The sequence below is a fragment of the Gymnoscopelus braueri genome, assembly GCF_963280865.1.
Source record: "Gymnoscopelus braueri genome assembly, chromosome: 4".
Lineage (NCBI taxonomy): Eukaryota > Metazoa > Chordata > Actinopteri > Myctophiformes > Myctophidae > Gymnoscopelus > Gymnoscopelus braueri.
The window spans coordinates 31,573,745-31,590,106 of NC_137605.1; the positions used below are offsets into that span (position 1 = coordinate 31,573,745).

At 40.0% G+C, this 16,362-nt stretch overlaps 3 protein-coding genes across 4 annotated transcripts; 1 reads left to right on the forward strand and 2 right to left on the reverse strand.

The window, feature by feature from the left end:
- Positions 1-29: 29 nt before the first annotated feature.
- LOC308083130 (asialoglycoprotein receptor 1-like) lies at positions 30-5,475 on the reverse strand. Its single transcript, XM_080425286.1, has 6 exons — positions 5,346-5,475; positions 4,265-4,354; positions 3,597-4,013; positions 2,646-2,803; positions 1,603-1,712; positions 30-1,137 (listed from the first exon to the last, which is right to left on the reverse strand). Exons 1-6 carry the CDS (start codon positions 5,419-5,421, stop codon positions 990-992), a joined length of 999 nt encoding a protein of 332 aa, XP_080281412.1. The 5' UTR covers positions 5,422-5,475; the 3' UTR covers positions 30-989.
- Positions 5,476-7,020: 1,545 nt separating this feature from the next.
- On the forward strand, positions 7,021-10,056 carry LOC308083846 (uncharacterized protein). 2 transcript variants are annotated; one of them, XM_080426252.1, is made up of 3 exons: positions 7,021-7,232; positions 8,311-8,651; positions 8,965-10,056. In XM_080426252.1, exons 1-3 carry the CDS (start codon positions 7,160-7,162, stop codon positions 8,977-8,979), a joined length of 429 nt encoding a protein of 142 aa, XP_080282378.1. In that variant the 5' UTR covers positions 7,021-7,159; the 3' UTR covers positions 8,980-10,056. The 2 variants fall into 2 exon arrangements, with proteins under 2 accessions (XP_080282378.1, XP_080282379.1); XM_080426253.1 differs by having other exon boundaries at positions 8,311-8,642.
- Positions 10,057-11,094: 1,038 nt separating this feature from the next.
- Positions 11,095-15,903, reverse strand: LOC308083274 (tRNA N(3)-cytidine methyltransferase METTL6-like). The gene is made up of 5 exons (XM_080425543.1): positions 15,425-15,903; positions 15,159-15,293; positions 14,370-14,540; positions 12,786-12,927; positions 11,095-12,150 (listed from the first exon to the last, which is right to left on the reverse strand). Exons 1-5 carry the CDS (start codon positions 15,743-15,745, stop codon positions 11,996-11,998), a joined length of 924 nt encoding a protein of 307 aa, XP_080281669.1. The 5' UTR covers positions 15,746-15,903; the 3' UTR covers positions 11,095-11,995.
- Between the last annotated feature and the right edge of the window lie 459 nt (positions 15,904-16,362).

The window sequence follows — 16,362 nt, forward strand, 5'->3', positions numbered from 1 at the left end:
AAAGAGGCAGATTAAGTTTGAACATGAAATGTGCTTATAGTACCTTTATTGAAAGGATAACCCCTTGAGATGTATCATCTCGTTTTCGAGGGGGTCCTTACCACAAATATACAAAGAGTACAAGAGACAGAACAATACAACAAATACATCCATGCATACATAAACTTGCTTGATTTATTTACTTTTCAACCCAGTATAACAGTATATTTTGGTAAGTTGTATCGTGCAATGCTGAAGAAATATGTCACCATAACACTGCCCTCTAGTGTTTAGGAAGGGTGTGCGCAGGTTACAAATACAGAATATTTTGATTCACACTAATTTATCACATGAGTGAGTTTAAATTGCTGGTCCTCTTCAACATTACAAACAAACAATAGTAAGCCTTGAAAATGGAATGAATAAACACCCATATGTACATTCAATAATCATCTTAATGCATGCAAAATAGGGTCTTCCAAAAACAATTCATGTATAGCTGATTGTTTGATTGAATACTTTATTTGACAGAAATGCCAACAGCAGGAGTACAGTGAAACACTTGGTCTAAAAGGATATAACACCAAAAAAGTCCTTGCGGTCTTGTTTCCACTGGGTCCTATGTATTCAATTCATCATAAAAATAACACCAAAATTCAATATTCAAAAAGCTACCTAATCGCTCTGATGTAGCGTGTCATCATTACCTGGTCACTGGTGCCTACTGTATCTACTGTATATACCTTTCTTTGAAGTAAAAACAAGCAGACAAATCCTTTTTCTTTTGTGTGTGTGTGTGTGTGTGTGTGTGTGTGTGTATGTGTGTGTGTGTGTGTGTGTGTGTGTGTGCGCGTGCTGTGTGTGTGCGTGCAGGCGTGAGTTAGTGTGAGTGTGTCAATGAGATATCAAAAGGAGCGTAGTAAGCATTTATGCATTCATTTGTGTACATGCCTATCTTTCCATACACAGCAGCACACTGTATGATAAAACTATAAGCTAAACCCCATGGATCACATGAGCTCTTTCTCACATAGCCAGTGAAGTGAAGTTCCACAAGGAGCATTATGCCAACTGGCCATCATAGGCTGGATTTGACTAGAGTACACACAGTCCTGATATCTGGAGCCCCCACTGGCTGGCTGTTGGTCTGCCCAAAACCTAGAATACAAAACATATCGTTTTTTTCGTAAATGAATGCCCTTTGATTATATTACAGCGTCTCACAAAAGCATCTACAAGCTCGACACGCGGTGCGAAGCAGCGTTGAGCTTGTAGATCTGCTACTTTTGCTGTTTTTGAAATTGAATCCTGAAAAGGAACTGTTTTGGAGATATGAGGTTTCCACCCGACAGAGACGATATATGATTTACATCACTCATTGTAAAATAAATTGTACATTTTTGGTATTTGATGGATATGTTTATCCACACAGGAAAATCTTTTGAAGATATTTTTTTGTCTTCTTCAGCCTTTATTTTATAGTATACAGTAGTCTGACAGGGGGGTGACACGCAGCAAAGGTCATCGGAATCGGGATTCGAACCCGCATCAGCAGCCTAGGTGCCCGGACCGCTACGCCAGCCGTCCGGGACAAAATCCTCATTGTTCTCAATGAATTCTCACCTTGTGTTCAGTGGGGTTTCATCCACCCATGTCCACCTTCCCATCCTGTCCCCGATAGACAGACCGATCCACGCGTCAACAGGGATATCTGAGCCATTGTGGAGTGCTACCTGTTGGCCATGATTCAAGTATAATAGGATTACAGAATATTCATGCAAAATTGTTATGTCATACAGTACATTTCTAATTCATCACATGGTTGGTTAGAAAATGGTCATAGTACTACCAGGGACTGGGATTTCATTCCTGCTCCGACGAAAAGTCTTCCAAAGAATGTCATTATTTAATTCCCCTCCACACATAACGTGTGTTGGACTGCTAGGATAAAGGATAATTCCTTTTAACAGGAGCTTGTTTCCAATGAGGGCCTGTGAGCAATTAGGGGTTAAGAGTCTTGCTCAGGGACAAATTTCATTTCAACGACACATATGCTGGCGTGGCCTGGAATCGTACCTGGGGCAACCAGGGCCTCTGGCTCCCTAGGCGGGCTCACTAACCACTCAGCTATGGCCGCCCCTAGTAGACATTTTAGGACATTCTTTGACATTGAGAGTTTATCATAATCATGATACTGAATAATCTTATTCAATTTGGAAAATGTTAAAAAAAATGTATGGGAAGTGAGCACGCTGAACATTACAAATATATTTAAAAAAAAATGATTTTCTTCTGTAGTCTATTCCTCAAAAGCTGTACCTTGGGATAAATGAGTTTAATTTAAAATGACATTGGCTTGTGTGTACAGACTCAGAGCAGGCAGCTACTCTACGCTTGATTTATACTTATTGTAAGCGTCTGACACAAACGCACAACTATATAAATTTGGATTCAGAAACACACGCACGCGCGCTGCACACACACACACACACACACACACACACACACACACACACACACACACACACACATACACATACACATACACACGCACACGCGCACACACACACACACACACACACACACACACACACACACACACACACACACACACACACACACACACACACACACACACACACACACACACACACACACACACACACCTGTTCCTCTCTGTTGTTTATCACCACTAGGTGAGCTCCTCTCTTCAAGCAGTCCAGCCTGGCCCCCTCCCAGCTGTTGAGCTCAGAGGACACCAGGTAACAGCTGGACAGGTGTAAGCTCCACCCTACTGGACACACCTGATGCTGTTGCTCTGGTCCTAAACACAATGACACAGGATGGAATGAATGATGAATAACACGTTGGGATGATGGTACTGTAATATCTAAGAATTGTGAAGCCTAATTTAAAGTGCAAAAATCTGTCCTTGCCAGCAAGCAACACCGTCCTATGACAAATTAAGCTTAAGAGAGTTTGCTTGTTGAAAGTGTATGCCCTCTACTATTGGTCATCTCATATTCACAAATTAACCTTCAAGCTGCAAATGACTCGACAAATTTATCAAACACATTTCCCTGACAAAGTATTGTTAAGGCATCCTTACAGTATTTTTGAAAAGTTTTGAAACAATTTAGAATTGATTTATCTATTAATTTTGAAACTTTTGTTTTGTAGGGGTGTTAAGCAGAGCACTTGAGCAGCAGTACCCAGTAGCAGTTGCGGCAGCACTGGGCCATTCCAAGTTGGGAATGTGTGTTACCGTTAACTCTTTTATTGCCAAAAACGGGAATTCCCGTCCGATGCTACTATGGCTCTCATGGCCACGGACGGAAATGACGAAATTATTTTTAAAAACATTTTTTTTTTTTTTTTTTAACTTTTTAAAATATATATATATATATTTTTTGGTCTTGTTTTTTTTTTTGTATCTCAAAGTAACTAGGAGATAACGCTATCCAAAAAATTGCTGCTCCATTCACTTCAATGTTAAAAAGTTTTTTTTTAACATTCTGAAATAAGTGTGGCAAAGCAGGGCGTTTCCGCTAAAAGATAATGCTGTTCAACTGTATTAAAATGTTAATTGTTTGCAAGGTATCATCTCCATCACTCACCATGTAGAGCCCGGGTGGAACGCGTCCGTCTCTCATTCTCAAGCGCCTCAATGCGATTCTTCAATTTACTGACATCGTTCCGCAACTGGTCTCTCTCTCTGGTCAAAGCGTTGAAGCGCTCCACCAACTGGTTCTTATCTGCCACTGCAGTGAGGTTCCGGGTGCAGTCATCATACCTGGTCTCCATCCGCTCATAACTAGCCTGCAACTGGTTCCTCCGATCTGCACCTGCAGTCAGGTTCCTGGTACAGTCAGCATAGCTGGTCTGCAACCTGTCATAACCAGCCTGTAAACGCCTCTTCTGCTTCCTTAGATAGTTTAGTTGGGTTCTCTCTCCTTGAGCCAGGTCTGTGATGTCATTAGTTGGCATCACAATGTTGTGTGATAACTGGTGGTCATACTCTCCACAAGACTCATCTGAAGGCAATTGAGATATGAAGGTTCCTCATTTTTATTCAGTGTTTAGTGCAGTTAAACTTCATCTTGACCTTGCATTAAGACTAGTCTACCAGGAAAATCTATTTACTCTATTACTCTGCCTTGTTTTTATCCTGCATTTGAATGAAAATTGAGTTTAAGCCTCATTGTGCAATATGCAATAGCACTACTGTATGTGTCAATGTCATTATTGTGCTTTTATTAATTGTTTAATGAATTAATATACTCACAGGAAAACACCCGTAGGGAAACGTTGAGTGTGACTTGAAGGATGCACAGTAAGCCAAAGCTGATGGCAACCACTCTGTAGACCTTTGACCCTGGCAGAAACAACACACACACACACACACACACACACACACACACACACACACACACACACGCACACGCACACGCACACACACACGCACAAACACACACACACACGTGTGTAACCACGAAGAGGAAGCAGTCGTTTAAGAAATCGTGTAAGAATGCAAGACATTTGTTACAACACTGTTACAACATTTTGAGAAATTTAGATAATAACATGTGTCAAGCATTGGGTCTAAAAGAAGTGCTGTCACACAAATTACAAATCTTTAATTTGATTGATTGAATACTTTATTAAGGTACAGTTTACAAAGATTGTTAAAAGAATAACACCAAAAGCCCTGGGGGCTTGGTTCCACTGTGGTCCTGCAGAGATTGCAGTATTGAAAATAAATCTCTGCATACATTCTGTAGTGTTAATCAATACAAATCTGGCTGATTATTTTCCTAATGCTCATGCCATGTTTTAAACATCACCAGCATGGCTGAACTTCTTCTATTTAAATTAATTTAATCTATCCTGGCATTGTCTTTAACCACTTGAGCTTCCCCATTCTGCTGCAAACATCCAGCAAAAATAGCCAATCTACAAGCTCACAACGCTTCGCAACATGTGTTGTGAACAGCTATTTTCCCCAAAGAGATTTGGTATACTGTAGAGGGAAATACTAGCGGCCCTAGTATAGAGCCACCTGGGGAATTTGGTCACTAAGTACTAAGTATCTGGTCGCTAAGTATTGTAACTAAATACTAATTATCTGGTAACTAAGTAAGTACATACATAGGGTTTAGGTGGTTAAAAGACTGCATGGTGGTGGCAAAGTGGGACATTCAATGTGATTCGCTGATTTTCTCTCACATGCATCTTGTAAGTTTACGACAGATATTCTATGTAGTACCCTGGCAAGTACCCTGCCTTGAATTAGTCAATATCACACATTTGTAATTTCATACCCCTGTACCGTAATAAACATTCTGTCCATTGATGAGCAGTCTTACCTGTATCATGTCTCTTTTTCACCCCCACCCGCTTTCTCTCATCTTCTAAGTCCTGAGAATTGACATAATCTGCCATCTCTATGTCCTCGATGATGGCGCAGTGGATCCAAATGTTAAACAGCACACTTGGTTCTCTTTTTAACACGGACACTGTCTAGGCATTTATTTCACGAGATGTGTGCGTGCGCATGCGTGCGTGTTTGAGTTTGGAAATCACCCACAAAAAAAGAAGAAGTATAAAAAATCACATACTTCCCACTTAAGTGATTCTTGCTGGATTAGAATTCAAATACCCCTTTTCCAACAAATGTTCTATCTTCTCCCCCCTCTCTCTCTCTAAAATCTAATTTCTATGCCATGACACAGGCTGGCAAACACATGCAGTACAGCAATACAGTGTCGGTACAGCTTGACACTGCATGGACAAAGCATGCGCAAGTGTGTACCAAAGTATAATATAGCATCAATGCAATGAATACGTAAAAAGATGAAAGTGTGTATCCATTCTTATATTATACCATTATATACTGCATACACATTATTGTTGTACTATATTATATTATCATATACTATATTACACTATTATATTTGCTACTATTGTTATTGTTACTGCTTGTATCTCTTTCTGTCTCTCCTCTGTCTCTGTCTCTCCCTCTCTCTCTCTTCTTTCCCCCCGACACGGTCGAGGCAGAAGGCCCCCACCCTAGAGCCTAGGGTCTGCCTGACGTTTCTTCCAGTTAAGGGGGAGTTTTTCGTTGCCACTGTCGCAAAATTGCTTGCTCAGGGTGGGACTGTCGGGTCTCTTCTCTACATGTAGTGTCTTGAGACAACTTGTTGTGATTTCACACTTTAATAAAATTGAATTGAAATCGAATTGAATTGAATTGAAATATGTGTGTGTGTGTGTGTGTGTGTGTGTGTGTGTGTGTGTGCATACATACATATGCACATATACATATGTGGAGAAATATGTTTATGGATGTGTATTTGAATGCATATATTATAAGTAGGAAGCAATCACTTCATGTATAGAAAGTGTGTTATTGAGATATATATTTATACAAATAATAAATACAAATGTACCTTAACAATTGGAAGATAAAAAATAAATAAAGATAAAAAATAAAAAAATAATATAAATAGTAATAATCATTTTAAATAGTGATGGTATAAATGCTACTAGTGATGTTATAATATAATTAGTAAAATATATATACAAATTGTTTACGTCTGAAAAACTAATGTAAACAGGAATGTTGTTTCTTTTTGTTTCGTCTGTACTGAAATGTAATATTTAAAGCTTTGTGATAGTTCATCTTCTATTGTTTGCTCTTACGTTTCTCTATGCTACTGTGATCATTTATTTTAAATGGTAATAAGGAGGGCAAAATAAGCTTCGGCTTCAGCCCATACCTTTTCGGCCAAATAGTCATCTTGTTGACTACAGTAGGTTGTATGTTCAACTGTTTTGTTAAAAAGAAACATGACCGAAATAAACTAACAAACTAACTAACTAACTTACAATGTATCCCATCTTAAACTAGACAATGGAATGGAACACTACTCAGAACTGTACTCAGGTCAACATCCACCACCCACACACACACACACACACAACCACATGTACTGTACAGAATGCGTCGACCCCCTCTCTTGCCTGCTTTGTGGTCGCAGCACATGCAGTTTCTATTTTGTTGCGGCAAAATAAGCATGCGATTGTCATGTGCGATTGTACCTTCAACTTGTCTCTGCAACATTCTGTTCTAATGTGTCTACAACAGCCCTTTCATTAACTTGTGTGTGAGTGATTGAGGATGATTTGGCTTGGTGGATCCAAAGTACTGTTGGTGGTGACACTCTTACAATTTGCATCAGCTTTCGACCCAGGTACAGTAACAGTAGTTTTTATTCACTGTGGTACAGACATATCACACAATGCTTGTTTTAACACCGTTTTGAGTATTCTTTCTCTGCACACAAATAATTAATGCAGTAGGGGTGAATTTATTCATGTTCATATCTGCACCGCTGCTGATACAATTTCACATTTGATGATTAACTACTATTTCTTCTTATTAGTGACACATTTGTGAATTGTGAATTTATAGCCCAACAGTTTGAAACGTATTTAACCCTGTGCTTTTTGAATTGTGTATGTTGTATGCAAATACCTTTTTGGTAACGCTTTACAATGGTACAGCATCACCCCAGTGTATTAACCTGTATATTAAGCTATAGTAAGATATTGTAGGTACAAATTAATGCTCTCAAGGTGAACACACACGGAAAGTTTACCATGAAATGTAAGCACTGAAATGTTCTGCATACAATACTATTCCATAGTTGAATACAGAATGAGGCCATTGCAAAGTAAAGTATTACGGCATCATTCAAATGTGGAGAGTATTATAAGTAAATATTTGGTAATTATACATTTTACCAAAAATAGTGTTCTCTAATACCAATTTAATTGATAGTTTTATTGATGTAATTGACTGAATGATTATTTTAAATCATACAGCCTGGTCTAAATCTCTGAAGACATCACAATAGTCATATAGTTTTTTGTCCAAGGTGTTCCTCATGGTGACCACAGGGCAAGACAGGTTAGACAAAATACATCATGAAATAACAATAAAATCTGCACACCCTCATGGGTATTTTTATTGGTGACTTTTAGAGCCGGGAGGCTCTTCCTCAGACCTTACTGATATACAGATTTTATTGTTATTTCATGTTATAGTTTTGATCCAGCACCCAGCCTAACAGGACAGGTTGTGTGTGCCCTTTGTCACTTCGTAACACCTTTTTCATAGACAAAATACATCAACATGAGCAGCACTGTGAGAAATTGCGTTTTGTTTGTGCTTAGAAAATTAGTATAAGTTTGTATTTAATTGTGTTTCTACAAATTTGAAATGCACACAATGTACAACTTTATTTTTTTGCCTGTTCTCTCCTCCAGGTAATGGAATAAATCTCGCATACCCAAGGGGACATATCACTCAGGATGAGGGCACATCGGCTACACTTACCTGTAAGGCACGGTACAACTTCAGGCTATGCGGCCTTGTTGAGGTGGCATGGTATCAACTTCAACCCAGTACCGAGCTGAAGCTGACTGATGTTAGCAGGTACATTACCACTGTTAACGAGACAGTGAGAGAGGGCGACATCAGACTGCGTCAGGTGGTGACAGAGATTGTAAAGCTGACCCTGAAAGACAATGGGCAATTTCAGTGCAACGCTGAATGTGAGAATCGCGAAACAGCAAAGGGGCACATTGTCGTGATCGATGTGAGTAAGGTACCTATCTGTGGATCAGGTTTTAATATGTATGTTAACTTCTCATTTGTAAAGATGTTACATTGACGTTCTCCTTGTTAGTTCCTGTGATCCTGTTCAGTTTCTCTTATGTCTTGGTTGCCACCATAATTCATGTCTTTTTTATTCCATCTATTCCAGGTTGGGGTTGCACAATTTGACCAAATGAATGTAATTCAATTTACTGTTAGTTACTAATACTTGTATCATTTAATAGAGTTCAGTCAATGTCCTTTGATTAATTGACTGGCTACATTTATCAGCACAAGTATATTCTCTTCTCTTGCCTGTCAAGGTCAGAACCATCTGACAGCTGGAGTTCCTGTCTGACAGCTTTGATGCAGGAGCCAGCCAGCTACCCAGAGGGATCCTCTTCTCTTCTCTTCTAGATTCGTTTTCCACAGTACCTGAGCTCGGCCTAGGATTTTGCGACCAATGGCTTAAGATAATTGAATACAGGAACTCCTCTTCATCATGAAGAGAACATCTGCTACTATGAATCACTGGACAAAATACTCTACAGTTTATCAGTCCAGTTATCCCAAAGTCTGACAACACTGGCTGTCAAACAAAAGAAGAGTGGAATCCCTGCAAAATCAAATATTTCATTTACTTATTACAAACTATTCAATACCAAGCAGCTCCTCTGAGTAACAGATAATAAAAGACATAACATTACATATTTTGGATAAAAATTGTCAATGTTGCAACATGTGACTTTTACAAGTGTTTGATCTTTAGCTTGTGCATGTTCCTCTCAGTGGTCTCACTGTGTTTCTTGTCGCAGTGGGCCATGTAAGCCTCGCTTCAAGACAGGAAACCACATTTGTTGTGCTCACAGCAGGATGTTCCTTTTTTATTTACATGGCAAGTTTAGCAATCTAATGTGTCAAAGTTATGTTCCAACTTCCAACCACTGCTTTATTATAAATGATATGCTTTTGTAACTGTACAAAAGGTCATATGCTGATTTATTCACTATGATTATCAATTGTTTAATGATGCCAAAATGAAAAAGATTTTCACAGAAAAGGATGTCATCTTGGGTAATCTTGTCATTTCCTCTTAACGACCTTAACGCCACTGTTTGTGTGTTCTTATGGAGGGCTATAAGCTTCACTTTAAGGCAGGAAACCACAGTGTTGCAGTAGCAGAATGTTAAACCGATGCGTAAGTCGATTTTGCTCAAGCTTGTGGTGTAAGTCTCGGAGAGGTCTTGTTCTGTTGAAATCACATGTATGGGCCATGGGGCCATGTGGCTGGCCATATGGCTCTGGAACCAGCATCTAACCATATGGCTCTGCACATCTACTGGCTTTTATCAAACTTTATTTTTCTGTGCAGCATGTAAAACAATTATTATAGCATTATTAAAAAATCATCATGGCTTTGTATTTCTTTCTTTTGAATTCTACTGTTCATTGTTTCCGCCAGGCCGAAGGCGTGGCAGAGACAATTTTTTGCATCCGTGTGTCCGTCTGTGTGTCCGTCTGTCTGCAAGCAGCTAATCTCCGGCACCGTTGGCCCAATCGCAGCGAAACTGTGCACAGTGCACACACACTCCCTGGATGCCAGAGCAGAACCTCTGCCACACATTTCTCAGATCAGCCTGTTATAGCGCTACCAGGATGACAGTGTGGATGTAATAACTCAATTTATTGGTGTAAATAATAATAAAAATTCTCAATTGCAACAATTATTTTAATCTCTTCGATGACATGATGGGAGAGAAAGATAAGTTGTAGAACAGGGGTTCTGGGTAGTAGAAACTCTTGATCCAGGAAGAAGTCCACCAGAGGTCTATACTAGGCCCAATCCTTTTTATTACCCTGTCTACATTAAATATGTTTGCTGAAAACAGCCAATCTGCAAAGCGAAACATTGAGCTTGTAGATCAGCTATTTTTGCCAAATGTTCGCCAATTATGACATGCCCAGAATTGGTAAATTAGGATTCAAGTAGTTAACTGACTAAATGGATTTTACTGTCACTTTTTCGATGCCCAAGTAAAAATTCATCGGCCTTTGTCTCTTTGACTCTGATAATGAGATTATAAAGAGTCTTTGACTCTTTATAAATATGTGTGGCACTACCTGTACTGTTAGTAAGCATAACAGTTTCATTGTGCTCCACTATCTTCCTAGCCTGGTAAACCCCCCTCCCTCCGGAAATCTCATTTGCATTTGGTTTCAGGAAGGAGGGTCTGGGATTGCTCACAGAGTAAAGCTGCCCGAACCACTGCGCATACGAACCAATCAGCGGCTGCTAGGGGCGGGATCATCCAATCACCTGCCTAGTAGCTTGAAAAAATGAAACTCCGTCTGTCATCGATTCTGCGCCCGGAGTCTCAGATGCAAGTACGCTGTGAAACAAAATGTGTGTCGCAAGCTTCTTCCATTTGACGGAGTGAGGTTACTATCTTCCTGCATGGGTTAAGCTTTTCTTCTGCCCAGAACTCCTTTACATCGATTGTACATGTGGGAAATAGGCGGAGGGGTAAACATTTTGGATGTAATAGTAGTTATTATACCTTAGCAATTATGAACAACCTGATGTAGCCTGTAGGTACATTTAATATTGTATAGTGTGTACAGTAGGTAGACAGGCAATAAAAAAATGCACCATAGACAGGCACATGTCCACATAATTTTGTCCACATGGGATATGTCCGGAAAGAATGGCTCAATCACTCAAGAATATAATAACAAAAATGACTGGCCGGGTGCATTCGATATAGAGAAGAAAAAATAAACCTTCCACTTTTCAGTCGCAGGCACACTTTAAATTGATCAAAGAGACATAAAATCAAACTTTAGTATTTAGGCTTTTGCACCCTTATCAGCAATATAGGCATTTCAGTAATTATCCAAGGAAACATTTAGCAAAATAGGTTTTAGGTTTTTAGGTTTTAATATTTTTTTGCGTAACAGCACTTTGCATTCACATGGTTATACTCAAGCCTGATGTGTCGTACGATGGAGAATACATTAAGCAACACTCACCCTTAGGAGCCACCCAGTATGACCACAGCCTTCTTCTGTTGAGTAGCTACACTAGAACAATTGGATAAATGTTTTGGTTTTGGTCTTGATCATGGTCAACATGAAAGGAGTACATGATGAGGGACAGGACAGAATGTTCGATTTCACGCACTGCCCAAATCCACAGGTGAGACAGTGGTCTTTCAGTGGTCTTTCTGCCTTTCTAGTCCTTAAGGGCACGGTCACTCATGTGCGAATGCTGGCAAATGACCTTCCATTATTGCATGTCATTTTCAGGGCGGAGCCTCTAAAGTAAATGTTTATCTGGGGTTATGTATAGGAACATCAGGAGCTCTGTGATTGCCCAGGCTTGGTGAATTTGCTCTGGAGGAATACTCTGGGGACACATAAGCCCTCTTTTTTGTTGACGGTTTCTCTGAGGACATAGTCATTGACCACACAGTTGAAGCCCGCCGCCTCAAACAACTCAGCCAGGAGCTCTGGAAGAACAGAAAATGTGGTCGCTAAGTTTTACAAAAGGAAAATCAGAGCAGCAGCAAAACAAAATGATCCGCCATGTCATTCATAACAGCTAACATCCAAATAGGGCCAATCAAGAAGCACGTTTTTTTATAATCAACTAAATGGATTAGTCTAAATAATCACTTAAGCAATATTTTATACTTTGCCATACAACGGTGTAGCACAGAAATATCGATCTACAAGCTCACAACACGTTGCATTGTGAGCTTGTAGAGCTGCTATTTTTGAAACTCGATTAAATCAATTAGTTTGATTAACTATTGCACCTCTACATTCAACTGTAGAATTCTGGTTAGGAATGCCATTACCTCCTGTGATTAATAGGCACTGACTGCATCTGTTTTTATGGAAGTACATTTCTCTCAGGTGCTTTAGAGACCTACTTTATTATATTATATTATATTATATTATATTGAAAAGAAAAAAAAATTGCTGGTCTATAGAAAAGTCACATTTATTCAAACACAAATCATCAAGATATATATCAAACAAAACCTAACAGATTAAGACTGGAAAAAAATGTCTATCCACATGTATCCCAATCACAAAAAAATTATTTGAAATGTGCAGCTGTAATGTAAACAATACTAACCTTTAGAGAAGAAGTAGGACCTAGTACCATCCTGTCGGACATAGAAGTTGTCGCCCAGCTTGCTGCCAGCTTTAAAGCGAAGCATGGCGTGATCATTAAGGCCATAGTCTCTGAACAGGACAATACCTCCTGGTTTTAACACCTGGGAGACGCACATACAGAGCGCTTTAAATGAGTGTAGAGAAAATATTTTGGGAACACATTTTTATGTACACAATTATATTGTGTAAGCAACTTCTCTTGAAACTTTGGACAATAGGAAAATGGTGGGAATGTGCGTGCAAAGTTTCATGGCAATCTGACGCTGCGTTCATGATTTGAGGCATTTTGTTCAAAACGGGCCACTCCTGCAAACTTTGGAAGCCAATCTTAGCCAATCAGGATGGAAAATAAAAAATCAGACTTGATCACATGGCTATAGAGTTACTGTGTAACGACTTGCGTGATGTTTGGACAAAATCTGTAGGAGTAATATGCAAGAATCGGCCTTCTGGTGGTGCTGTAACAGGCCGATGTGAAAACTTTGTGGCAGAGGTTCTGCTCTGGCCTCCAGGGAGTGTGCATGCAGTTTCACACCAATCGGTGCAATGGTGCAAGAGATTAGCGCCACACACACACACACACACACACACACACACACACACACACACACACACACACACACACACACACACACACACACACACACACACACACACACACACACACACACACACACACACACACACACACACACACACACACACACACACACACACACACACACACACACACACCTACCTTGCGGAGAAATAATTAATTATGGTGTACCGTACTTTAAATGTTTCCAAGGGTTCTTAACTTCCTAGCACAGCCCTAGGCTGTGTAAAGAAAGAACATGAATATCACTTTCTTGGACCGCACATTCCAGGCAGATTTGCCGCACTAGGAGGCAAATGGAAGCCGATGGAATGCATTGAAGTCAGCGAGAGTCGGGTGTGGATAAGTGTATGAATAAACACTATCTTTGAATGATTGTGACCATTGTCAGATAATCAGTTCAGGAAAACAAAAGAATACCATGTCTTGTTTTTCGATGTCCACACTATATCATTTTCAGTAGTTTTCAGACTGTACAGTAAGTACAGTCTCGCGATGACAGACCACCATCGCAAGAATGTAAATTAGTGACAGCCTGTCAACCAATTCTCATGATGACAGCCCATACTACCCAGTCAGAAACTGATCTGTGCTCTTTAGATGCCTCAAAAAAAGTGTTGAGCTCAGAAAACAACCGGTTATGTTTTCTTTTCTTTTCCTGACGTGATTATCTGACAATAGTCGCAATTATTAAAAAATATTGCTTGTTCATACGCTTGTTGTCCACCCGGGCTCTCTCATTGATTTCTAGCTCCAGTTTGCCTCCTGGTGTGTCTTGCATGCCATTGCGTAGAATGTGTCCATATCTTCTTTACACAGCCTTGGTACAGGGTAATCTACTAGAGGAGGTAGAGCATACAAGCTTAGCAACCACACTCAAAAGACTTAAGACGCTTTTTACTAGTAGCACTAGCATGTGTTCATTTCCCACCCTGCTGTGTTTACCTTGCAGATGTTCTCCAGAGCCTGCCTCATCTTGTCAGGGTGGATGGCTGACAGGACAAAGATAAGTGTAACCACGTCCACGCTGCCCTCTGGCACATTGTCCCTCAAATCACTGTGGGTCAGGTCACACTGGAAGGCACAACACCGCTCAGGGCTGTACAATGGATTTAGCTGTCAACAGAAGAGTTTGCGTTTTTTAATTTATTTCCCCAAGGGAAAAGACTTGCTGACGACACAAGTTATTTCTCTGCACTATCCTTACTATAATTGATACTAACTAATCCTTTCACTGATAACCACTGGTCATCTAAACTAGAGCAGTGGTTCTCAAAGTGGGGTCCAGGAACCTCCAGGGGGTCCCAGGCCAAATTAGTTAACATAGCATCATAATCATTTAAACTTCTTTATCCATTTATATGTTGGCTATTCATAAATAGCATATACAAGCTCACAGCGCGTCACTTTGTGCGCGCTGCAAGCTTGTACAGTACATCTGTACAATTTTTATATTTGAAAATTATCAAAGATGTTTGGAAAACATTTGAATAATTTTGAATTTATTTTTAACATAAATTTTATTTTCTGGGGGTCCCTGGCACAAAACCTTTTCAGATGGGGGTCCGTGGTCAAATACATATTAATTTGGGGGTCCTTGGCACAAAACATTTGAGAACCACTGAACTAGAGCAATATGGGTTGGGTTGATAGCTAAAGAGCGCCTCTGTGAATTATCAAGAAAGATGACTGGATACAATGAACCCAACAGATTGCTGTGATGATGTTCCTTACCTTGACAAAGTCCACAGCTCGTGGTGAGAAGTCACAGGCGTAAACAAATATATTGAGATCCTCTCCCAGGAGGGGGAAGATACAGTTTCCTACTCCACAGCCTGCTTCCAGCAACACCAGCCGCTGGGACTCAAACTGGAAACCATGAGGACACACACACACACACACACACACACACACACAGACAGACAGACAAAATAAATAATAATAATTCAAATATGATTCTTATTCTCTTGAAACCACTTGTTTAGGAAGCAAACCACTACCTGTCGACATGCCTTGAGCTCTTCAAACTCCCTGGTGGTCCAGTGTCTGTCCTTGAAGAAATTCGTGGTGTTTCTCTTGTAGAACAAATCCCAGTTTTTCTGCGCGTCTTTCTCCAGCTTCAGCTGTTTGAAGTCACACACCAGACTTCTGTCAGTAGTTGAGAGTTTCTCCGACTCGTCTTTGGTCAAAGTTCTATCTATGATGCCAGTGTTGTTCGTTTGTCCCGCCGGGGGGACCAAGGGCTGGATCTGTTGTTGATCCTTCACTTCTTCAGGAGCTGCTACGCCTGAGTCCAGTTCTCCATTCATCTGGAATGCCATGCTGCTAAAAACCTTACTGTCAGGCCACAAATCATTGGGGGAAAATTACTCATACACTTAATTGAAATTACATGAAATGAAATTTAAAAAATATGCCCAAACAGGCTTTCCTTTCTTTAATAAACACTTTTTCAGCTAAACGTGCACACCTTTTTACAACGTGAAGACATCTTGTCCGTCACTTAAATAATTCCGTCCGTACTAGACTTGAAACATGACTGATATGCTGGATGAACTTCTCCATTTCTCCTTCTCCTTCTCCATTTACGGCCCGTAAATCTACGTAAACGTTCATATTTCAAATATAGTGCTTATCCTATGGCCAGGAATGTTACAATTCTACTCGGTTTCTCAGAAGTACCCGTAATTTCCATATTGTTCAATAATAAGCTTTTTAATCCTATCGGTGGCCATTTTCTCCGAATTTTCTCCGCATGCTTACAACCACGTGAACGTGACCCTATCGGTTGAGAGGTGTATCGCACTCTGATATGTTATAACTCTATGAAAACATGACCGCCAATCGGATTCAAATATTTTTTATTGAACAATACGGAAGATACGGGTACTTTTGAGGACCCGTACATAATTTTAACATCCATGGCCATAGGGTAGGC

Coding starts and splice junctions, on each gene's coding strand:
- LOC308083130 (XM_080425286.1), bottom strand. CDS start 5,421: ATGGCAGATTATGTCAATTCTCAGGACTTAGAAGATGAGAGAAAGCGG. Junction 1,713..2,645: donor TAAACAACAGAGAGGAACAG/GTGTGTGTGTGT, acceptor CATGGCCAACAG/GTAGCACTCCACAATGGCTC. Junction 1,138..1,602: donor GAAACCCCACTGAACACAAG/GTGAGAATTCAT, acceptor TTTGTATTCTAG/GTTTTGGGCAGACCAACAGC.
- LOC308083846 (XM_080426252.1), top strand. CDS start 7,160: ATGATTTGGCTTGGTGGATCCAAAGTACTGTTGGTGGTGACACTCTTA. Junction 7,233..8,310: donor TGCATCAGCTTTCGACCCAG/GTACAGTAACAG, acceptor TCTCTCCTCCAG/GTAATGGAATAAATCTCGCA.
- LOC308083274 (XM_080425543.1), bottom strand. CDS start 15,745: ATGGCATTCCAGATGAATGGAGAACTGGACTCAGGCGTAGCAGCTCCT. Junction 15,294..15,424: donor AGCTCAAGGCATGTCGACAG/GTAGTGGTTTGC, acceptor CATGGTTTCCAG/TTTGAGTCCCAGCGGCTGGT. Junction 12,151..12,785: donor GTCCTACTTCTTCTCTAAAG/GTTAGTATTGTT, acceptor CTGTTCTTCCAG/AGCTCCTGGCTGAGTTGTTT.